The sequence below is a fragment of the Vanellus vanellus genome (genome assembly GCF_965231255.1).
Source record: "Vanellus vanellus genome assembly, chromosome: 19".
In the NCBI taxonomy this organism is placed as follows: Eukaryota; Metazoa; Chordata; class Aves; order Charadriiformes; family Charadriidae; genus Vanellus; species Vanellus vanellus.
This window is the reverse complement of record NC_138924.1, coordinates 4,429,505-4,454,898: the sequence shown is the minus strand read 5'-3', so window position 1 is coordinate 4,454,898 and position 25,394 is coordinate 4,429,505. Positions and strand designations below refer to the sequence as shown.

Below are 25,394 nucleotides of genomic sequence, written 5' to 3'. Positions count from 1 at the left end.
GAGAAAGACAGCAGGAAAAAGAGAGATTTTTAATCAAATAACATTTTACTGTTCCCTGTGCACTGTACTGAGCTGCAGAGCTTTGAGAACAACTTAGGTTAATATTTAGAGATTCCTGCAGAGAGAGGGGCTTTGAAGGACACAGATTTTTCCATCTTCAGAAAAGTCTGGGCTTCTGCCTGTATTTGGAAAAACAGCCTACCAATAAAGGTGCTGCTTGTGCTAATCTGGCCTCAGCCAATATTGAAAATGGCACCAAAGCTTTGCACTTGTGCACCTTCCCAGGCTTGTCTACACACGTTTCACTGGTCAAAGCTTGCTGCTATTTCTACCAGCACAGCCAGCTGCCTTCTGTTGGGCACCAGCCCAAAGTGCAGGATAAGTATGTCAGTTTGTCACACATAATTGGCACAATCTTGCTTGGAATCACCAGCCTAAATTTCTGAACAAATATTTTAAACCAATTTTGGCTGAAGCACGAGCAGTTGAAGAAAGATCCTTTTATTGCAATACAAACCAGACTTGTTTCAGTATAGCTTAGGGTGGAGAAGCAGCTCACCTCTATCAGCTTAACGATGTTGACATGGTCCAGTTTCTTTAAGATGGCTATTTCCTGATAGACTCTGTCCAGCGGTGCCATGGGTTTTGGCTGCTCTCCAGAGGATGCTTTCGACCCTCTGGGAGGAGGCCGACCTGCAATTGTGATAACACGGTGAAAAAAACCTAATCTTTCAGCAGCACCCAGCACATGGGAGTGAGAAGCCACTGGCCCCTCTACAAAACACCTCCAGCTATTCTGGAAGATCTTGTCACCTTGTTATCATCCCAAAGCATTAGTCTCCATCTGAAATTGAGATTTCCAATCCCCATTCAGAGCAACCCCTGCTGGCTTCCCAGCCTGGTCTGTTTACCAGGTCCCATGGCCCTGCCACTAGAGCCAGGTGCCATCTGAAGGGGTAGAACAGCCCCTGGGAGGAGGAGGAGGATCTACCCTGCCTGACTTCCAGCACTTAATTAGGCTTCCTAGATGGTGAATAGGGAAGAGTTAGCACTTCAAAGAGACTCAGAAAATCAAAGCCAGGAACCTAATTACCAAGTGCATTGAATTTCCCCATGGTTGTGCCTGCCCATTCACTACCCACTGCATTTTAACCAGCCCTCAACTACTGGGGCAGCTTTCAAATGAGGCCAAGTTCCGCAGTCCTTGCGGACAACATTCCTACAGAGAGATTTGATTGGCTGAGGTAGACCATGTGAGATACCCACGTGGAAATCCATACTGCTTCAAGAGCTTCTTTTTGGAGAGGACTTTCATAGCCTGAAGGAAGAAGAAAAAGCAGTGTTAAAACTGAACACGAGCGAAAGTGCTCATTGCCGTGACCCGGGAGCACGCTGGGCATCAGGGACTGGCTCAGGTCTGTTCCTCAACCTAGAGAGGTAGGCTCCTCATTAGTGGTGGCCACAACACACACACTGAACCCAAGCTTTCCTAAAGGCACTGCTAACCATTAGTTTCATTCATCTTTTTCTCATGAAAAAATAAATGGCTTTGATTTATTTTAAATTGGACAAAGAAAAAGGAGCTTAATTTCTGCGTTTGGGGCAGGAGCTTGAGGGAAGAGGTGGGTTCCTCTAGCTGACCTTTATGCACCTGCTGTTTTGGATGATGCCATGGCCATGCCTCAAGCCAGAGACACTTCAAGGCTGCTGCACCTTATGTTTTGCTTTACCAGAAGGTCTAGGAAGGAAAAGGGCTGGAGTGTCACGGTCATACAGCTAAGACCCTTGCAACCTACATGACAGACCTGGAATAAGGCAAGGACACAGCCCTTCCACCAGCTGTGTTGCCTCAGGAGACCTTTTCTATGCCCAGAGGCTATTTTTGCCCCATAAACCTCTTCCATGCTACCAGAGCAGTGAAGAGTACCTGCAGTGTGATGCAGCACCATGCCCAAGACCATGAACAAGATACTTCGTAGGCATCCATCCCTGCACCATCAGAAATGAAAAAGTCACATCTGTGCAGGAGCATGGTGAAGGTACAGGGAGGGAAGTGGGCTTTTGCCAACAGCTTCCCTCCCTTCTCATACCCAATCGTATGCTGGCACTGTTGCGAACCCAGGCAGCTGAGGCAAGGGAGAGGGTCAGGGTAATTTTCCCTGCCATCCAATTGGCATTAGCATAGCGGCAAAAGGCAATCTGAATTTAATAAACAGTCTTTGCACCTCCATCTGCTCTGTGCATTAATAACCTTTTTGACAGCCACTCAAACAGCCCCAAGTGGCCCAGCAGATATTTCATGACAAACCAGCTCATGGTACAATTTGCTTAGGAAAACAGTCTATGCCCCCAGGAGCTGGGATGGTCACTCACTCCTTCCCCTAGAATGGGTAGTTACTCCTATTAATTAAGCATCCAAATCTGTAATTCACACTGGAGTGACCCCTGTGAAATATAATTAACCAAGGACTCCCACAGGACACAGTCAAATGCCAAGGAATTTTGCATTAATACCACAAAGGCAGGCTGCCTGCTTGATACCTGTTTTTAACACGTACACCAGGAACAGGTCACCAAAACCATTTCAGCAAACTCCTTCCTGAGCTGTTTTTCCTGGCAGCAATGCCACCACACACCCCAGGATCCTCACCTCCCATCAGCGCTCCCGCTGCAGCCAGGTTCACGGCTCGCTGAAAGGATTGTTATTTTTGGTACTGATCCAGTGAAATCCTCTGGATTTGCACCCATGTAATTGAGAAGAGAGACTGTGTAGTTCTCAATCCTGCCTGACAGCTCCCAAGCCAACTGTTGGAAACAACAGTGTTGAGAGACATACTCAGAAGTGCTTATCTTTTACTTAGCACAGTGTTGTGTCCAATACAGACAGCCAAATGATTCATGGTCTGCTGAAAGAGGATCCAAGATGTGCACAACCACCTCCAAGGACAGCCAGGAGCAAGCCTACCCTCCCCACTTAAATCTCTCCATAATGAAAGTTACGGGGGGGGAAAAAAAAAAAAAAAAAAAAAAAAAAAACCACAAAACCAAAAAACAAAACCACAAAGGAATTGTTAGACCTATTTCTCTTTTAACCATCACCAGCCTTGGAGGAGAAGGGTCCCCTTGCTCCCATCTCACCTTGAGTCTCCCCATCTCCCTGCCTTCTGGCAAGGAGCTTTTATAAAAGAAGAAACAGAAGATGCAATTTGCTGCTGAAAGCTCCCAAGCTGCATCAATGCTTGGGGAATGCAGCCTGAGGAACTGAACAACTGCCACCAGCCATGCCCACATCAGGCTAGTCCTTCCTGGGGCAGGCTCTGGGGAGAGGCTGAAGGGAGCAGGAAGGTAGAGAGGAGCAACAGCAAAGACAATAATTGCTCTCGGGGACAGAAACAGGGAACAAAAACTACTGCTGTCACCCAAACTCCTTGAAGAATGCTATGAAGGGTGATGGGGAGATGAGTGGGGGTTACTGTATCGTAGGTGAGCTGACTGTAAACCACCTCTACTGCTGTGGAAGAAGCATCAGGACATGCTTATACCAACTTCAAAGCACCAGTACTTGCTACTACGCAAGCAGGGCTGGATCAGAAGAGAGAACCGGTCCCACTGTGCTTTCAAAAGCAAACAGGGGATGAAGAGCAAACTTCATCATGGAACAGGCCAGAGCCACTTAATTATCACAAGAGCAGAGACAAGAGCACATGGCAGTGAGGCCTCACTTTAATTACAGCTCAAACTGGCAGGACAAGGCTTCCTCCCTGAATTGTAGCTGTGCATAGTGGAAGCAATGCAGGGATGCTTCAGCAAACCTCTCCTCCCAGGCTCACATGCATGAAAGAGCCAAAGACATTTGTACTCACAGGCAGAGCTAATTACCCAGATAATGCCTTTCTGATAAAGAACCAGCTCAGAGCCAAGCCAAGGGATTTTCCCTTTGCACTGGCAAGCATTGCTTCAGCTTCCTCAGGAAAAGAGGGAGCCTGGAAGAGATTTTCTCCGCACATGCCCTTGCATCCACCTTCCTTCCGACTATTCAGACATCGACATGGGTCATGACATTTGCCTTTGAGAGGCAGCAGGAACCGTGAGCTTTCCTTTGATGTACATTTATTATCTAAGTTTACTGCTCTCCTCCTAGCAACCTTGCAGCTGGAAACCACAGGGAAGCTGCTTCGTGAGGACACCCGAGGGAAAGGAGATCCCAGGTTTATGGGGAGGAGGGATGCCAGGGACACAGCAGCTTTCACAACAGCCAGGCCTCCAGCCCACATCCCATTCCTGGTAATGACAACAGCAAAGTGGCCATTATTTGGGGGAGGGAAGGGAAGGTGATAAAAAGGATCAAGCCAAGGGAATTTATCACTTTGTGATGCTCTCACAGCACTTACGATGTCATTTTATTTGGTGAGAAAGACTTGCATTGCAAGAGACCCAAACCCATGGAAGGGCAGAAGACCTGTGCACAGTCCCTACCTGCAGCTCCCAGGGTGGGGATGTTGCTCAAAGGTCACTACTAACCACCCAAATGCTCTGCTAGTGCATGACAGCACCTTGTGGGAGGGCTGAGCAGACCAGAGAGCTTTTCCAGCCCTTCCTCACCTGTCCTGTCTGACAGTGACATCCCTCAGATCAAGTGGTTAAGAGGGAAGCTATGCACTGAAAGGAAATCCTAAACCAGACAGGCTTAGCTGTCATGCCCCTAAAATCCCACTCCTGCATTTGTCACATTTTGTCCCAGACACCATTTGTCACGTCAGCAGCAGAATTACATTGGCAGGCTGTGCCCCATCCACGCTAACACCACAGCAACGATGCCTTCCTGGAGCAGCTACACTCGCCTGCCTCCAGCCATCTCCTGGGGGCTCCTGCTCTTAGCCGGGGTGACCCAGCCCCTTGCAACCCCGCTGCTGAACAGCACAGGGTGCTAAAGTAAACCAGAGGTCATTCCCCGGTCCTCACTGCACCAGAGAGCAGCTGGCAGTGGTTCAGTAGCTGTTATGTCAGCAAGAGGATGAGAAACACAGGAGCCATGCCTTCCCTTCCCGCCTGGATGGCAACCAAAGTGGATTCTCCAGGGGCTATAAAGGTCAAGGCTTGCTGCTGGCCACCTTCTCCTCAGCAGCAGCACTTTGTTTACCCGTCTCTTTTCATAAACTTGGAAGAAATTTCTCCCCATCATTGACAGTTGGTAGAAAACAGCCCTCCATGCAAAGGTTGTTAGGTACGAACAGAGGCAGAGAACACAATCACACAAATCTTGTTTCTTAGGAAACCAGATTAAAAAAGAAAAAAAAACCCGAACAAAACAAAAAGAGAAACCCACTGACAACCTACAATGCTATTGCTTTTGTCCAGAAGTAGCATAACAAGTGTCCATCGCCACTTTTCTTTGCAAGCTGATTTAGAGATTGAAAATAGGAAGGAGACATGATCTGAGGCATCACAGAATCAAATTCCATCAGCACAATGACTCCAAACTAGATCTCCGCCTGGACACATTTAACTTTGCTTTTTATTTGCTGCTTTTTCACAGAGCTTGGTTTTTATCCCCCCCCCCCCCCCCAGTCACTGTCAAAGCAACTCCTGCAAATTGAGATACTGAAACCTTTCCAGCTGTAAAGGGTTCCCTGGCAGAGCCCCACAAATGCTGCTGTAACAGCCTCACATGCCCCAGCAGCAGCAGGGACCAAGCACAGGACAGGGACCTCTGCTCCGGAGCCACCTCCACATCCCCATCAGGTCTCCTCCTTGGAGGCAGCACTGGGTCACATACTTGGTGCTGAAAGTTCAATTTCCTCGGTCTAAATACATTCCATGCATCCACTGATGTAAGTCAGCACATTTTCACAGCCCTCCACAGCACTGTGGTTGTTCACAGCAATGAAGGATAAAGCTCTTGGAAGCACTTGCTCATCTCTAATAGAAGGTAAAAAACCCCACAAAGTAAATACAAACCATCTCCATTTTTCCCCCAAATATGGTGATTAGGTTTTTTCCTTCAGAGTTTTTTCTAATTCTAGGCCTGATCTAAAACTCATTAAAAGAGAAGTCTTTCTTTTTGCTTTGACAGGAGCTAGATTCAGTTTCTGGTACCTATAAACTCTGCCTTTACTAAGAGAGTTAGCCCAGGGTCCCATGCCTCAGGAAGAATCAGGAGTCATTCTGAATTATACTTCAAAAAAAAAATTCTGCTTTCTTTAAAGGCTCCTTTTTATTGCAGTACAATAGCTTAAAGAAAATAAAGTAGGCAGCAACACCCAGATTTAACCATGTTAAAACACTGCACATGCAAATCAGTTATTAGGGGCTGCTCACTAAAGGCCAACCAGGGGCTGATTTCCTCCAATTATCTGTTACTGCTTTTTACTACTGAGACAAAAACAACCCTCCAGAGCTAAATGGGGGGGGGGGGGGTGCGGACAGACAGACGGACAACACACGACCACAGAAAAGACCTCCCCAACTGTCAGAACTGCAATTGCTTCTACTAACTGCTGGTAAGACGCAGTTGCATTAGCTACCCCCCTGGCAGGCTGGGGTGCATTGCTGCAACGTGGCCTCAGACGGAAGTGATGAGCAGAGCAGCATGGAAGTTATCTCAGCGCTGGCAGTGCACACAGGTCAGACACACCAGGAGGCATAGGGACCTAAGCAACCATTAGCCAGTTACGCAATGTGCTATTTCTCTGAAGCTTTAAAGTCTGCCAGCTCCTTGACTGTTTTAATGTCTTAGAAAAGTAGAGGTCTCTCCATCACAGCTGGAACACACAAGCATGGGCACCTGGAAGGATTAGGGGTGGCAGGCTGTCTCTGCATGTGACTGCAGCTGGGAAAGGGGGAGAAGCTCCCACTGTCCCAGCCAAAAGGGTAGCAAGCACATGAAACAGACTTTAGCAGCATAGCCTTTTGGCAGCAGTGCAGCCATCTGCCCTCTCCTCTCCCACATGCCAACATCCACTGCAGTGAAACACAGGCAGACACTGCCGATGCTCCTGCTCTGGTCCCATCTCTCCACCTGCTGCAGCACTCCACACAACTCCCAGGAACACCTTCACAGCCCCAGGGTCCCAGCTCAGATCTGGTTCAGACCCTGCCTCAACCACTGCAACAGAAGGATTGGGGTGAACCTGAGCGTGTCCCTGCAATACTGGTGGTAATAGGCTCTGCGTGCCCTGTCCCTCTTCGGGCAGTGAGGTTCAAACAGTGCCCAGGCACAGGAGCCATTCTCAGGCTGCAGTAGCTTTAAAGTGTTTGCTTAGATTAGAAAAAGAAATGGAGATTAAGTGGGGATTAACTAACACACACCAGGCTAACCTGGACACAGGCTTTCACTTTTGGCTTTGATTTGACCAGCTAAATCTACGTCCACAGCGTTAACCTACATCCAAACCACGGACAAGAACGCAGCAGGCAATGCTAACCTAAACCCAGCTCTCTCCTGCTGAGCTGTGACAACCACCCGGCCCACCCTGGGCAGCCTGCAACACAGCATCGGGATTCCCAGAACAAAAGGGCAGCATCAAAATGGAAAGAGCACAATTTTCAAAGCAAAAATATTTTCAGCTGGAAATAAGTGTTATGCGATGTGTTCCCACTTAGTGCCGCTGGTCCTGGCACTGTCTAAGCTGTCAGGACAGATGGATTAGGGAAGCCACTGCCGGCACCATCACGCTCTGCAGAACAAACCCATCCTGCTGCAGGGCACAGGAGGGAGGACTTGGAGGGCAGCAGGGAAAGGGAGCCATTGGAAACAGCAACCGCTCCGGTGCGGTGAGTGAGTCAGCTTGGAAAGGACAAGAGATGGAAAGAATTGTGGTTCCTTTGCTTGGCCAGCTCCAGGGCACCTTGTCCAGATTTTTGCCTCATCTCTTCCATCCTTCATTTCAAGACATTTCTCCTGCAATTTCATGCCTGCTGGAAGCACAGAAGGGCTAGTGAACACTAATAGGCATACAATTCCACCCAACCTCTCCAACCTGATACGTCACTTGTAAATCCAAGAGTCAGGGAAGAAAAGCTAGCTGGTGAGCGGCATGGAATAAGCACGCCTTACATCTCCATGGCATCTTCTTATATCCCTTTGTACCAGGACCAACAGTTCTGTGCAGTGGGACAGGGAGCAGCACACAAGCCTGCCCAGGTGCTCTGATGGGCCCACTTCCACCCATGAGGCCACTCCATCGCAGCAGCGAGAGCAGGACCCCTCTTAGCAAACACAGTACGGAGCAGCAGCTGAAGCCCAGGGCCAGACTGGCAGGGCTGTGTCAAGGGCAGTGGGGTTTGGGTTCAACAGCACTGCAACCACCCAGCTCTGCTCAGCAGATAGCTGCCCTGGGATTCACCAGAAACTGCCGAAAGCTGTTTCTACAAGCCTTCAGGCACAGACACACAGAGTAAGGCAGTTTTCCTTTTGCCAGCTGTCCAGCTCCTGGCCTCAGCATGAACAAAACATGCCACAGGGCAAACCCAGGGACTTGAGCACACCTGCAGACAGATTTTGCAGGAATCCCAGCTGGGATGGTTTGGATTCACCTGCCCTCAAAGGGGAGCAACAGGGAGGGAGCCTTCAGCATAAGCAGTCTTTTTGAAATTGAAACCCTCCAACTCTGGCTTCAGCTCAGCAAAGGATTTAAAAGCCAAGGTTTGCCTTCTGCCCTGTACCCTACATCCCATGACCTGACAGCAAGGTCCCATTCGGAGTATGGGGAGGCATCCCGCAAGAAGGTAAGATGCAGGGGAACCAGGCACTGCCCAGCTGGGCCGCACTGTTCAGCATCTTTCTGATCAACACCCCCATTTCCTTACAAAACATGCCTGCTCATTCCAGGCCGATCTTCCAAGGCACAGCAGGTGCTGAATACCACCACCCACATGCTGCTAATTTCAGGTGACCTGCTTCATAGCTAGAAAAACATCATGACAAATCACTGATACACTTCTGCAGCCTGCCTCCGAGATTCCCGCCTGTTATATACGATGGCTCACCTGATCTCCCTCCCATTTGGCACTACACACAAGCAGCGGCTCCATCCCCAACAGGGAGGTTCAATTCCTTGCATGTTACGAGACTCAGAAATGCATATGTTAAAAGCAGCAAGGCAGAGGGGACCCAGCTCTCGGGGGTAAAGAGGAATGAGCAGTGGCAGCAGCAAGGAGCAGAGGAAAGGGACACTTACGTAATACTTGTCATCATTCTCATTGTAGGCCAGTTTCACAACACCGTAGGAACCCTAAAAATAAACAAATTGCAGTCAGTTCAGCAGCTTCACCTCATCTCCTTGCTGCTCAAGGCTGGTAGACCATGGTCTTAACACAGGGGAAAAAAAAAAAAAAAAATAAACCACAACACCAAACCTTTAAGGCCTCAGGCCATGCCTACCCCTGAGCAAAGACTGCAGGGAATGTGACCCTGCAGCAAGGTCGTACATTTTGGCATCTCTGTTGGAGTCACTGAGCATTTGAGGATTAACAATGTCTGGAAGAGTTGAGTGTTAGCCCATCACCTCCTGGCCTGAGCCAAAGCCACTGTGTCTCTCTTCACTCAAATGTGGGTGGAGAACAGAATAATTTTCAAGCGGATTTTTTTTTTTGTGCAAGTTTGGAAATGTTACATAAACACCTTTCCTGTACTTCTGTGCAAGATTATTTTCAGCACAAAACCATTTTATCTCGACAGCAAATGGACTTCAGTGAAGACCAGCTGCCTGCTTCCCCTCCAACCATCTCTTGCCCAGGCAGATGCAGGCCTACATCACCGCTGTATCCACAGCTCCAGGGACACCCTGAAGTCAAACTCCATCCAAATCACTTTTCCACAGTTCTGTGTCAACAGTATACACTTTATGCAAGTGACATGTGACACCATGGCTAGGTATCATCCCTGACAGATGCCTGTTGAATAAGTGAGTGGGATGAACACCACAGCCTTCAAAACATTTCTCTTGACTTCACTAAGAGCTGGAATGAAGGTTCCACCCTCAGAGGAGACTGACAAGTCATCTGGCTGATCCAGAAGCATAGCAGGTCCAGCAGACCCTCTACCAACCTCAGGGTGCTTATCTGCTCACTGTAACCTGCAGGGGAGGAGAAGGCAGGGGCAAATCCACCAGAGAGAAGGCCTCCCACTCTCGTTAAACCATACTTAAGCCAATGACAAGAGCCGTAAGTGGATCTGAAGCTGTGTGAATTTCAGATGACATCTGCTGTACCACCAGTGGCTTCTCCAGCATTACACCCTGACTGCCAGCAGCCAAACACACAGCCCACTGTGCAGACAGCAAGGGTGCCTCCTCCCACAGCCCAAGGTCTCTCACTTTGGAGAGGAGGAAACTTTTGGTGAAGGCCTCTGCAGCTCAGGTTGCAGTCCCCTCCAACTGCATTGTTCTGACCACAAAGGCAGGTACAGGTTCCAGACAGCACTGTCACTCACAGACCCATCTGCAACGGTGGCAGACATCCAAATGTGCAGGTGTCTGAACTGCTTGCCAGCCTAGACCTTTAAATAACTTTGGAGGAATCTCTTCTGAATCATTCTCCAGCTTTTAAACATGGACTAGAATTAAACTAGCATCTCATTCATGGACATAAAAACTTAAACTAGTCCTGATGGGGACCAAACACCTGCCCTGATTTCTTTTTTTTGTTTTGTTTTCTTTCCTTGTTGGGCTGTATTAACACAAAGGCTCTTAGCATTACATTTGGCAAGTAAACAGCTTGGAAGGGAGCCAGCTTAACCACCTTCAGAGGGAAGGAAAATAAATTTAGATTTCAGAGGAAGCAGCTCCACTTTGACCTTGAACAAAACTTGCTCAAACTAATAAGGTAACAAAAAGAACACAACAAAAAACCCCACAAGTTGCAAGGAGCCTCAGGATGGCATGATCTTTCCACTTGTACTTGTGTGTGTGCATACAGGTTGCTTGTGACAAACAGGAGCTCCAGTAACGTACCTTGCCTATTTCACTCTGCAGCTTGTACTGGTTTAATTGCACACAGTCCTGCAGATCAAAAGGAGAACATAATTAGAGCATCGGTAGAAGGAAATGACTGAGTTTGAATCAGCATCAAGTAGAGGCAGAGTGCTGAATAATGAAAGACTAAATCTTATTTAAACCAGTATACATTACACTATAAGCACTGCATTTTTTTTGGCAGCCCAAGACAAGACAAAGCAGTTATGGGCTGAATTCTGACTCTGGCTATGCTGGTGTAATGCCAGAGGCCCCTCCACCCTGATTCCCCAGCATCACTCTAGGATCAGCCCGGTGAGCCTGACAGCAGCCCCCAGCCCCTTTACATTAACTATCTACGTTGGACTGTGCTCAATACCAAGCAGAAAAAACACCCATCCCCAGGTAACAGAGCTCTCACGGGCTGGCAGCACCCAGCACCCACACCAGCCCCAGGGTTGGGGGAGGAGCCCGTATCCTTCCCAACACGAGCCCGTATCCTTCCCAACACGAGCCCGTATCCTTCCCAACACGAGCCCGTATCCTTCCCAACACGAGCCCGTATCCTTCCCAACACGAGCCCGTATCCTTCCCAACACGAGCCCGTATCCTTCCCAACACGAGCCCGTATCCTTCCCAACACGAGCCCGTATCCTTCCCAACACGAGCCCGTATCCTTCCCAACACGAGCCCGTATCCTTCCCAACACGAGCCCGGCAAAGACAGGGACCCTCTGGAGGCCATGCACACAGGCTGGGGCTGCACCCAGGGAAGCTGTCACCTGGATCATGGGCTGCTCTTCAAGAACACAGAGCCAAGCTCCTTTGCAATGCAACACAAAATATGGATTCCCTTCAGCCAATACAGTATTTGACAAAATAAATCACCCCTAAGCAGGCCTGGTCTCTGTTTGCAAGCTATTCAGCACTGAAACCCCAAGGGGTGGAAGGGTGCTGGATGCAGGCCCCCAGCAAGCTGTGACAAGGGTGTAATGATGGGGTGCTGAGCTCCTTGACAGACTAGGAGCCACACAGGGAGTGACAGTGGCCCCAGGCGTCAACTGCCAGAAGCCAAGGTAGAACAGATGGGAATGCAGTCATCTGATGCTACATCCATCATTTCCTTTAGTATCATACTTCCTAATGGAACACACTTTCTTTCACAGCAGCAGCAAAACCTGCTGCATTTCACTTGGAGCTGACTCTTCCACCCTCATTAATTACAAGAACATCCCAGACACCGCAGAAGTCTGGGGAGCTCAAGACCACAAGCGCAAGGTGAGCACTGCGCACTGCCTGCACCAAGCTCTCCCTGTGGCTGCCCAGGAGCACCCAGGGACCTGCCCAGCTTGGCCACCACAGTGGGGTCCACAGGAGGACAGAGCACACCTTGCTGCAATGCAAAGCTCCTGGCAAAGAGTCAGAGTGCTCTTGCAGGAATCTCTGCGGTGCCAGCACCAGGGAGGGTGGGCTGCAGAGGCTTGTGCCTTGGTCCTGACTTCATACAGAGCACTTCACTGCAGAGGAGGGGAGAGCCCCAGACTCAGTGGGGTGAGAGAAGGGGGCAGGGGAGTTTCCAACCACAGCACATGGTGTGGACTGAGCCTTAGACAGGACAACACTTCCCCGGACAGCATTTTTGAACACAGTATTTCTCCCTGAAATTGCCAAGCACTAAAGCAGGCTGGAAGTGATTTTTGCACGGGGACCGGGCACTTCTTTGTGAACAAAGATGATATAAAGTATGCAGACAGGTAGATTAGCCTTCCTATAAGCCTCAAAATAGCAGCACCAGGACAGCAAAGCTGTGCCAGACACCTTCAGTCCGCTTTTAAGAAGAGGGGGTGTTACAGCCCCGGCCCCATGCAGCATCCCCAATGAAAGTAACTCTTCTGCCTCTTGGGATGTATTAGAGCATGGATGCAGTAGGTTTTGACTTTTCCCCTCCCATCACCAACCAGAAAATACTCCTAATGCAAGCAATCATCACAGTGAAGGAGAATAAAGGAACGGGGAACTGATGACTTTTAAGGCTTGCAAGCAGTGACTTGTCAGGAATAAAAGGAATGATTTAAATCTTGATCTTGTTCCTAGTGAAGGAAGATTTTTCCACCACGCTGACAGGGAGGAAGAGCCAACTGTGAGTAATGGGGCCATAGATGTGTATTAACTCTGCTGCTAGCAAAGCACAGGTCTTTCCAAAGGCAAAAAACAATTCATCAGAACTAGAAGCAACAAGAGAGGAAAGATCATGACCCAGCAAAAGCCAAGGTGTAAAGCACAAGACCACTGAAATATTTGGGAAAGACAAGTACCACTGAGTTTTGTAGAAAGGACTCCCCTCCCCAAAGGTGCAGGCAGCACGCAGGAACTCAGGGTACAGACATGTGGAGAACAAATTCCTCTGAAAACCCTGTGTCAGTAGATTCACTTCCAAGCCCGAGGCTGTGCTTTGCATCTCAGTGATTTTCACAAGTGAAGCAGGAACAGTTTTCTGTTGATGTCTCCTGCCCTGGGTTTCCCCAGTGCTCAGCTTCGCACCCCTCACCTTGTCCTGAGCAAAACTGCAGTGCTGCAGAGATGGGGAAACGCTCAGAGTGCCTGAGACAGGCAGGAAAAGTGACCACCCCTCTGAAAAAGCCCCCAACCACCTCAGTATTGCCTGTTCTTCACACCAGCAAGCTTGCAATGACCAGGTCCCATTAACTGGCCTCCTCCCGTAAGTAGGGAACACTCACATGAGTACAGCCTTTTACATGCAGCCATGTACCCTTTGGTCTGCACTCAGAATCTTGTTTCATAGAATGGTTTAGGTTGGTTAGGGACCTTAAAGATCATCTCGTTCCAAACCCCCTGCCCTGGGCAGGGACACCTCCCACCAGCCCAGGTTGCTCCAAGCCCCATCCAACCTGGCCTTGAACACCTCCAGGGATGAGGCAGCCACAGCTTCTCTGGACAACCTGGGCCAGTGCCTCACCACCCTCAGAGTGATGCAGCCCAGGATGTGGTTGGCTTTCTGGGCTGCAAGAGCACATTGCTGGCTCATGTTGAGCTTCTCATCAACCAACACCCCCACGTCCTTCTCCTCAGGGATGCTCTCAATCCAAGTTTCAAGACAAGGTGGCATCTCTAAAGCACAGAGTTTGCAGCTTCTCCTTGCAAACTAATATTAAATGCAACCAAGGAGGGACTACGCCTGCTCCCTGTGTCCAAAGCACCAATTCCTTTGAGTCTGACCATCACTTTCCCACCATCCCTCTTGCCTCTGGCTAGAAATTATCACTGTTATTCTACACCAGACTGATTACCTGAAGCATCTCTCTGGTCTTTCACTGCTGCTAAATGGAGCCCATGAGCAATGCCAGGACACCCACCTTTGGGGCTGTTTTTTTGAAAGGAATGAATAAATACTGGGATGGGAACACCCAGAGAGGGTCTGAAGGAAGGGTGATGCCAGGGCTCAGCTGCCTCAGACAGGGCCAGGGCTCCAGCACAGCCTCCAAGAGTTTACGTTCACTATCACTGCATCCCTACCTGATCCACACCTCCATCACTCTCCGCTCAGGTAATTACCAGCGAGAAGCACTATCATCTTAGCTTCTGCAGTGCTTCAGGCCCTTGAACTCAACACAGCAAAAATCAAACCAGATTATAGGTGCTTTCTACCTTTTTTTTTTCCTTGCAGAAAGACCATAATTCACAGCTCAAGTGACTCCTGCCATGTGTTGCCGCGCAGGGACAGGGTTGTTATTATGTTATTATTTGGTTCTCCTGCAGGAAGTGGGATAATCGTACTATTCCTTTATCGGAGAGGAACACCTATCTCTGGGCCAAGTGTTTCTTAAAGATAAGTGTACAATCCTCTTGATTTCATCATGCCAATGTATTTGCAACTGCTGATAAATATGAACAGAGCAAGAACCTTAATGAGATCCTTTAATGAAAAGCTGTCAGCAAATTAGACTGCTGTGTCCATCCAAGCATGCAATAATTGTTCCACCTTAAAAAAAAAAAAAGATGCCCCATACGTTAACATGTCCAAGGTATTACTCAAGATGGGGGGAATGGTAAATCAATGCCACAGAAAACAAACCGATCAAAATTCATAAATAACAGTCAAGTCCAGAGTCCAGGCCCAATTCCATAAATCCACTGCTGCCACCACTGTGTGACAGAAACCTCAAGAAATTGAGAATTGAGCCTTTGCTGTCCAGGGGAACACCGGGATGGGAAGGAGGAGCCAGAGCTGGTTTCTAAAGTAAGATGCTTCTGAAAACAGACTGTCTACATACATATATACTGGAAGAATGTTGTCCCTCAAAAGACGCAAAATTCACTAGCCTGAAAAGAATTCTAAGTTTCAGCAATTCAGAGATACACTTTAGAAGAGAAGCATGGGAAAGAAAATTGGGAACTAAAAGCCAGTAATGAAGACAGCGCTGGTTTAAACTCATCCTGGCTGGAAGAGGAAGTGAAAGCAGTTCTAAAAACAGACAAAATGAATAAAAGCCAGAAAATGGGTATTAGGGGCAGCAATGAATACAAAACAGAAAGTTGTCCAGGGACATAGAAGGACACACAGGAAGCCCAGAGCTCATGGAATTAAGAAAAAGAAACAGATTTTTAAACAATATCCAAAACAGGAAGCCCAGCATCACAATGGACTGCTGGCAGGAGTGCTGGTCATGGCTGGGCAGAAAGTGCAACACCAAGGCTCAGCACCGCAGTCTGGGGTCACCCACCTGAGATCCCAAAGCTGGATACAGGAGCCCAGGCACCCACCGGGTCCCTGGGGTATCATTTGGAAAGTGGCTAGAAGCATAAGAGGGGGCTGGGACTGGTGGGACAAAGGCAGCCTTGTTCCAGCTGCACTGCAACTGCAGCTTTGGGCTTTCTCCTTCTCTCAACCCTACCCTTAGAGAAGTTGGAAATGTAACTTTTAAATAAAGGTTAATTAATCCAAGGAAAAGAAATTAGCAGTGCCTTTGGGGGATTCTTCTTTGAAGAAATGTTTTCCACGTATCTTTGATCTTTTCAAGACAGCTCTAGTGTGAGCACCATGGTAAGACCGTTACAAGAAATTAGTTCGGGTGACTCATGGCGCTGGAAGAGGAATCTCTCAGCCCACACTCAGGAGCTCAGTCCCTGCCACCACCCTGGTCCCACCTGGGTTTACCTTTGCACACAGCAAGGAAATCACAACCTCATGAAGAAAACCAGGCAGCTACAAGAGACTAGAGGACGATGAGACCTGGATCAGCTCAACACCAAAGCACTGCCTCTCAAAGCTCTTGCCAGCAGTTGCTTCAAACCAGTTGGCCAAACAAGCAGGAGGTCTACGATAAAGATGTGGAAAGCCAAGGAAAGAAAGGTCAGAGTGGTTTATTTTCCGTGCCTCTGGGATAAGCCATGGACATCAAGCATAGGAAAATTCCCTGTCAGCTCATCCTCCTCCCTGCGTGCTCAGGCCAGCAGCAGCACTGAGGAGAGAGAACACACAGGCCCAACTCATCCTCTCCACTCCTGCTAAAGCACACACAGCCCCAGCCCACCACCACAAATGTGCGGGGCCGCCCAGGCAGTGGGGAGCTGGAACAACCTCCCACTGATCCCAGATGGTGGAGGGACTACTGGGATGCCAAGAGGTGGGTGGACGCAGGGGAGAGAAAGGGAACACATGAAAGAGAAGACAATTCAGATAGAAGAGACTGGAGGGAGAAAAGACTGTGCCGGCAGGTCTGGGGAAGAAGCCTAGAAAGAGATATCTTTTATTCTTCTTTGATAGCCACTCTCCAAGTGAGAATTTTCTTGTCTACCTAAAAAGGTTGGTTTGGGATGGCAGAACAAAAAACAGCATTGCATTCTCAAATGCCACTTTCCAGCAAGCAGGACCTCTAACCTTTCACAGATGCAAGCCCAGCCATTTTGGTTGGGACAAGCTCTGTCAAACACAGCAACAAGACACCCACCAGTCTATATGAACATGTTCACAGAGAGCCTTGCCCTCGTACATACAAGCACTGGAGCATCATCCATGCAGCAAAGCAGAAGCTGCTTTTAGCAGCCTCGTGGAAAACCCTCTCCTCTCACCAGGCTGTCTGCATCAAGCAGGCGATGGGAACGTCACATCAACAGAGGCTATGTGGGCCAGCAACCTAAACTCTGGGTCCTGGCATCAGCTCTGTAGAGTTATATACAGTTAATAGCTTCAGCTTAATCACTTCTGCACCATAGCTAAAGGCAAAGCCATTCCCTTCTTAGAGCAACACACTGATGGGCAGCAAAGGCAGCAGAAATCCCACCAGCCTAGTAGGCACTCCTACCGGAGACAGCAACACTGAAAGGACCTTCTGGTCCCCAAGTAATCTAAGAAAGGAAAGAAACAAGCAGGGAATGTTGGAAGTTACAGATTCATTTTGGCAGAGGTATGACAGATCAGGTTAAGTACACAGTAAATGTCAGAAGAGCATAAGGGGTTACTTCTCTTGCAGAGTTAATGGTGCAGATCCAGACTTGTCAGCAGTGGCTGCAAGACACCAGCAGCTGCCAACTCTTTGTCTCAGGGTAATTAGCTAATTGGTGGCCCTGCTCAATTGATCAGGAACTGCCTCTGTCTAAGACAACAAGCCCTGGCTCTGCTGCAGCCCTGCTGTCCCAGGAACCATTGTTTTCTTAAATAACAAACCCAAGAAACCCTACTCAGAAGGCAGGAGTTTGGGGTATGAAACCTGGGGATGGGGCAGCACAATTCACTGTCTACTCGCAGCACCGCATGAAGCCTCCCACAGCGTCACAGGCTCAGCTTCAGCTCTTGGCCCTCTGATCCCTGAATACAAGCTTTCCTCCCAGCCTGTGAACAAGTATTAAATCAGCATTAAAAAGCTCAGCAGCATCTCTCTAACTGAGCACATGGTTCTTCCATAATTCAGAGAACAACAGAAAATTCACCTCTGCTGTATCTCCATATCCAGTCTCCCATATAGCACATCTCTCTATTATTTCTCCAAATCAGACAAGGATACTGAACTGCTGACAGCAAGGCAGTGATCTGCTGCTCCTGCTATCACTGAGGAGGGAAAGCAGATTCAATACTAGATGACTATCAGCAAGACACAGGAAATTTTGATGTGCAGCTGTCCCATCTGTCTCTGCTCCTGATGGACAGCCACCTGCACACGTGCCACTGATAAAGCCCAAATGCTTGTGAACTTCATCTTAATGTTTGCACAGACTCTAACTCACTCAGGCAGCGGCTGCAAGTCAGAGCAATGATGTCCTGCCACCCAAAAGGCACCAACTGATGATGCTGGACACTCAATGCAAGGAGCAACTCCAAAAAGGGCCTAAAGCAGGTGAGAGACATGGGCTCGAGTACAAATGTGCAGCTTGCCTAGAACAAGACATGTCGGAGTCATTGGCAGGGAGACAGGGCAGTACAGTGACCAGTGAGCTGGATCATGTCAGTGTGACCTACCAGCCTCCCTGCTTACTGTGGGTCTGTGTATTAAAATCATCAATTGAAAACACAACAGCAGCTGCTGCTAAGCACACCATGATTGCATTTCTCATCACAGGGTTATTTTATTCCCCATAGGGCCAAAAGCCTCAACAGGGAGTCTCCCATAACTCTTAGAAGCCCTGCCCATACCTTCTGGCTCTGCTCAGTCTTCCCTGCTCACATGCAAGGCTCTATTCGCTTACAGCAAACATGCTGAGCAAATGCATGGAACAACATCAGATCTGCTCACCATTTCTCTTCCAAGTTCCCTGCTGTATAGCTCGTATTTGGACTGCCAGTGTCTCTCAGCCATGAATACAACAACCCTGCAACAAGCGCTTAGCAGTCACTGGCAGGTCATACGCAGGATGCTGGAGTTCAGCTGCATGCTCATCTTGCTGTCACACACCTAACATTTCTTATTATTCAGTGGTCAGCCTGAAACTTCATCCTATAAACAACTGTGCATCTTCCTAGTCCTTACAGGATAGAGATAATGTCCCTATAAGCTGGAAAGATGAAACAGTTCCCAAGAACACTGCTGTGAGGGTGAGCACAGAGCTCTCGTCTGGGCTCCCCCCCCACCACTGCAGCGATTCCCCATTAATATGAATGATGCTTTCCAACGAGCACAGCTTTGTTAAGCATCTGGGCTGTACTGGAGCAAGGCTCTAAACAGTTAGATCAGAGTGACCATTAAAAACGCAGCACTGCATAATGGACTGCTGCCGGAGCACCAAAATGAAGGGCTCTGCATCTGCATTTCAAACTACGCATTTCCTATCTCAAGGCAGTAGCAATTGCTCCCCAAAATGCAGATGCTGTGGAAGAGGACAGAGTATTTTGAATTTGCTTGCAGATGGGAATGTGCTAGTCACACTCCACTGCAGTTACTTTGAAACAGATTTCGGACAAGCCCCACTACTGGCACAGTTAAAGTACCGCAGGATGGGAGAGCTGGCACACAAGTCACGTCCGCTTCCAAGAACCAGCTCCCCTCCCTCTCCATCTCTTATTAAAGCATACAGCTGCCAGCAAAGAAGCTGCAAGATCTGCAGTGCACCTTCTGCAGATATCCTCTATTGGCCAAGGATGCTATGACCCATCTCACAGCTAATGTGACCTACAAAACTTCCCAGAGGACAATGGCCGATATGCTCGTACACAGCACCCATCCTCTGAGCTTCCCACTTTTCAGGAGGAAAACACTAAGCTACAAAGATGTTAAGCTCCAGGTGACTTGGATCAACACTGGCAAAAGTCTAAACTCCAGTGATTTGGGTCCCTTGTGACACAGGGCAGGACCATGGGGGGGAATCTAAGCATTGTGGCTGGGAACACCACAGTGCCCAAGAGCAACACGTTGGCACAGTGGTACTGGCAGAGTCATGTTCAGCAATGTGCTCCCCATCGACTGGGTGAGAAGAATGGGATGGGTGCTGTTCTGAGCCCCTAGCTCCTGTCTCTGTCTCACTTCAGCGCCAGGGCACAGCAGCAGAAGTGAATTCTCTGGGTGAGCATCACTGTACTGCCAGCCCTAGAGGAAAAAAAATCAAAAATGCCCATGGAAAGGGCCTATACCTCACCAGAACAAGGCTCATGGTCACAGGATGAACCAGAAGCTTCTCCTGGGCTCACCTCCACAGCACCCAGGCAGGAGATACAACCCTCCCTGCAGGGTAAGGCCAGCAGGTCCACACCACCACTGCTTCTCTCTCCAGCATGCCCTCTCCTCTCTGTTACGGCACCTCTGAGACTGTGGAGTTGTGGCACCCACAGACATCTCCCATCCCTCTCTCCCTCTGCCCCTGCCCCATTCCCTAGGAGCAGAAACAAAGACAAACATGACTGGGAAACAAACTCAGTCCAGAGAAAAGTGGCAAGACGTGGAAAACATGGTTTTGTTCCACAAATAGCAGATAAAAATCTCAGGAAAAGGCATACCTTGGGGGAAATAACTGAGGTGTGTTTTTTCCCCCCAAACCAGCTGCCAGCCCCACAGAGACAATGCTCCCTCTCCAGCACAGACAACCCACTCCCTACTTAAAAATCTTACCTCAGCCAATAGCACTTTACAAAACACTTTGGCTTCAAGAAACACCCATTTACAGCACCTCCATCATGCCCGGCTTTCAGAGAGCGCCCTGCTGGAGTCAGTTTGATCTGTACGCCCCTTCCTTAAGGGCTCTGCTACAGGCTCAGCGTCTTTGGCACACCACCAGGCAGTGTGGTCCAAGCAGCCCATCTCTCCGCTCCCTGTCACAGTATTCATTCCAGTGGGAAAGAAATATCAGAAAGAAAAGCTGCAGTCACAGACACCTTCCTCCTTGTCCTTCCCTGGGACAGCAGAAGGGGACAGGTTTCCCCACCCAGCACAACACAGGGAATTGTAACCAGCAGCTGCTTCCATCAGTACACTTGACCATTAACAGTGTGTTACACATGCTGGACAGGTCTGAGCCCAGATCCGATACTGAGAGAGCAGCCACAAGACGGATGAGCAAGAACCACAGCCACCCTAACATTCCTCTGAAGGACAGGGGGGGTCACAGCCCTCAGTCACTGCTGTTACAAACCCATACAAACACTTTAAAGACAAAGGAAAATCCTGACAGGAGTGGGAAACACCAGTGCATTTAAGCTTTTTATAAAATTAAATCATGCCTTCAATAATGACAAAATACAATAGCAGATACATAATCTCCAGAGCTTAAATCCATAAATACCATCAGCAAAGCTGCTGTGACTGATAAACTCCTCAAGGGCACATACAGTGGGGACACAAGAGCAAAGCCATTTGGTCACAGCCCTTTCTCTAAACAACCTGACAAGCCTCTGTGTGCTACAGAACAGGACTATTCAAGGCAGGTGAGGGGCTGAAGGAACCAGTGTCAGGTCCAGGGCTACACCCAGCAGAGGTCTAGGGGATTGATGCAAAGGTGTTCAGCCATTTCAAGCTAATACAATCACTGGTTTCAGAGATTTCCCCCCACCCCCTTTGGAAAAAAAAAAAAAACCAAAACACACAAACAGTGCTTTTAGATCTACTGTACCAAAAGGCTGAAGACTCCCATTACCAGTTAAGAAAGACTTACCTTACCTCGACACCACAATTACAGGTGAGAACATGCCTACCTCAGAATCTGATATGGAGACCCGATTAGACTCTATCGTCGGTCTCCTCATTATCCGTGGCGATGGCCCTGTGGCATACGGACCATAACCTGGAGTGTTTCCAGAAGTCAAATAACCTCCTGATGATCTTTCCTGAAGAGACAATTTCCTACTTGATAGGACAGGTCTAGTGAGAGGTCTCTTGGGAACATGCCTGCAGTGAGCATCTTCTGGCTGTTGGGAAGGTAGAAATTTGTTAATTCCCATGTCACTGTTGACTCCATTTCTTTGGATGTCTTTTATGTTATCAGAAAAGACTGTGTCATTTTCTTCAGTGTTGTCGTCACCATTTTGGTTACTTCTGTCTGGGCCAACAGCCACATCTATGGCTGCTACCCGCTCTACCAGATCAGTCTGCGTGTCTTTGCAGCACATGTCTACACCTCCATCCATAGCATTTGTTGGAGAGTCCCCCATTGCTGCGTCCAGCTGGTATAGTTTCAGGTGGCACTGCAGAGAGCTGCAATGCTAGCGCTCACAGACAGCATGTGGCATGAAGGAATTTCTCCATGAAGTACCTAAAAGGAAACACAAACAGAGGTAAACGGAATAATAATGTTCACTCTACACAAACATAACCAAGACACCCATCTCTGGCTTCTTCCAAGGTAAAAGAAAGTGAAGGCAAAACACTGGCAGGCTGTAAACAAGTTGCAAACACTCAGAAGGAAAGGCAAAGCCAAGCATTGAGCTAGATATGAAAGTGATAAAGATGAGATTTTATCTGATGTGCAACAAGTGACACAGCAGAGAACTCCTTCTGTAGCTAGACTGACAGTCAACCAAGAACTTACAATAAAGGGAGGAGTACCGCTGCTTAACAAGCTGAGGGTAAAGGGTCAAACTCTCAAACTCTTCATTTCTTATTTACAGGGTATAACAGCTTCTGGTATGTATCCAAACCCACTGCACATAACAGCAAATCCACAGCCGTTTAGGGCTCCACAGTAGTCTCTCTGTTGCCCTGTAAGGCCCTAGAGGGTCACAGAATGGCCTGGAAGCCAAGCCATGGCCGGTGACTTCCACACTTTCAATTATTTGCAATATAGTCAACAGCAAAGGCAGAATTTAAAAGCAAGTCTGTTTCCAGGGTTGCCCCTGGCCCCCCACTGGTGCAGCCTATGTGCAAACACATTAACCTTGTTGCCCACCACATAGAAAAGCTGGATTAATTTGGAAATCAACGACGCTTAATGATTACCAGCATGCAGGAATCAGCTTTTCCTTTGGAAAAGACCTACGGAACACAAAAATGTATCACAAAGCTAAAACTGCTGAATAAAATTGCCGTTTCCTGGATGTCAATTTCAGTCTCAATTTAAAACATACTTCAGTCTTCCTAGTGCAGTCCAGAGCAGGAAATGATCCTCTGCAGCACATGGCTGTCATCCCTTAATCACCTCTGAAGATGCAGTGCTGCAGGATGCATCATCTCCTCCCTCTGCCTAGTTTCTGGGGACAGTGGGGGAAAACTTAGTTTCAGTCAGAGCATCCTGGACCGCATCCAGTGAATTTCAGCGCAGGTTTGACTCTGAAATATTGCAACCTTTGATTCTCTACATGCAAAGCAGGTAGTGCATAAAAATCCCTGCAAGCCAGGTGATACTTTCATCACCCTGTTTTCACACTGGTTCCATTTAATTTACATGAAGGGTGGGGGTGAGCCCCCTCCAGCATCAGCTTGGGAACATACACAGCACCCTCCTCAAGGAGCACAGAGTAAATAAAGGTCAAGCCTGGCTAGAAGCTGCCCAATGACACTCAGTTAAACACACTACAGCTGAACTCTGCTGCAAAGAGAGACAACCTCCCAAGTCCCCCACAGAAGCACAGCAGCCAAGCTCAAACAATCTTTTGTGTCAATAAGGAAACTAGAGAAAAAGTTGGAAGAGAGGCTTCACCCAAGGTCATATGCCCATCATGGGGGGCACACACCAGGCACTTGCTGTTGCAGAAAGGAAGCATCCAAATGCACCACCTTCCTACCCACAGCCCACTATTCATCTCCCTCCCCTCCTTCTCCACTCGGGTATAATCTTCCCCACTTCTGCTTTTTCTGCACGCTTGTTTGAAACAAATTGACAGAAGTGTCATTCACTCAAAACAGTAATGAAATGGTGAGATCAGCTTTAAAAGCTTCTATTAAAACTATATTTAAACCCTTCAATCCCAAAGCACAAATCCCTTTGGGAGCCAGGACGTTGGCACGAGGGATGGCTCACAGCAGCAAGGGAAGGGGTGCAGGGTTCGGTCCAGCACAGTATGGTCTCACAAACCCCCATGCAAAGCAACACGAGCCTCCCTGCTCTGCTGGACCTCTCTGCTCTCCCGAGCCCTCCAAACCACAGGTTCAAGCTAGAAAGCCAGCTACATCCTGCAGTGGCTCGGCAATGATCTTGCCCTTCAATTCAGATTTGTGGTAAGGCTGCAGAGAGCTTGCTATCTGCAAAATGCTCCTGTGAGGTTTGCGCTTGGGAAGCTTCTGAGCTGACTTAGGAGCGTTGGGTCAGGGCAACCACAAGCCTGCAGCCACCCTGCTGTCTCTGAAGAGGCTGTCCTTGCACTCCAGAGCGGCACATTTCCCAACAGGACACACGCAGGAATCCTCATGGGATGCCTGCATGCTTGGCTTTGGGTGAAGCTCAGCGGCTCAGCCCCTGGGAAGCGCAGATCAGCCTCCAGCCCTGCCTGCAGGGCAGCAGCTTCCCAGGGCTCTGCATGGCCAGGAAAGCACCAGGCCACATCTCCGCCATCAGCAGCCACCCACTGCTGCCCAGGCTGGGCTGCTGCTCTCCTCGCAGTCCAGTGCTGCAGCCTGCATGTTCCCTTCCATCAGAGAAACAGTTTTAAATGAAGGGAAGGAGGGAGTAAGAATGTTTTCACCATTTAACCCAGCTTGCACAAGGGATAGGAGGAAAACTCTGATTCCACCCTGCATTAGAAGCCTGGCTGTGCTCTTCTGCCTACAGAGAAACAAACCCAAGGCCTTTCCTTGCAGCAGCTTTAGCTTCTGGACAGTCACAGCTCACCTCATTCCTAGGTAGCATTAATAGAAATAAAAAAAAAGAAAAAATTAACCGGCAGCTGAAGTCTGCAGCTCCCCCACCTTCTTCCCTCCTCCTGCCACAAGGTTTTCCCCACATGCAAGGAGCAAGGGGAAGGAAGCATCTGCCCGTGTTGCTGTGCAGCTGGGCTGTGAATGCCCACTAGTCACCCACCTGGACCGAACACTTGGGTGTCCCACACACGTCCGCACTGCTCAGTCAATAGGAAAAAAAAAAAGCCAGAAGCACTAGGAACAGCAGTCAGGTCCCAGCAAACAGCGATGCTTGTGTCAGCCGCTTGCACAGCTCTTCACTGCCTAGAGCAGGCACCTGGGGGGGATCACCCCATCAAAAGCACACTTACACGGCTCTAACCCACAGCTCAGGCTGCAAAATAAATCTTCAGCTAATTGACAACTTAAATAGATAAACTTAAAATAAACCCCATCAATCAGTTCATCCGATCAAAACAAATAGACCCATACAACATCAAAACAAATAATACTGTGTTGTTAAAAGCATGCTCAAGAAATCCAGCAAGACTGAAGAGAAAATAATTGCCATTTGTAGAGCTGGGCTTTATTTCAGGTTCTGCTGTTTTGAAGGATTCCTTTTCACTGATAAATCTTCCAAAAAGTATATTGGAAAGCAATGGTTTCTGAATAAGCAAATCAGTTACACACAGGTCAGTCTTACTGTGCATAAAACTCAGTACAAGAGGCAATTA

General features: G+C 48.5%; 1 protein-coding gene across 1 annotated transcript in view; it reads right to left on the bottom strand.

The window, feature by feature from the left end:
* Positions 1-22,040, bottom strand: part of CAMKK1 (calcium/calmodulin dependent protein kinase kinase 1) — a gene marked incomplete at its 5' end in the record, with an annotated part of 62,266 nt that extends 40,226 nt beyond the window's left edge. The window contains 5 exons of the mRNA XM_082492866.1: positions 560-693; positions 1,267-1,318; positions 9,180-9,233; positions 10,953-11,000; positions 21,585-22,040. Of these exons, the coding sequence (XP_082348992.1) occupies positions 560-693; positions 1,267-1,318; positions 9,180-9,233; positions 10,953-11,000; positions 21,585-22,040 (744 nt within the window). The remainder of the gene's footprint in view (positions 1-559; positions 694-1,266; positions 1,319-9,179; positions 9,234-10,952; positions 11,001-21,584) is intronic.
* Between the last annotated feature and the right edge of the window lie 3,354 nt (positions 22,041-25,394).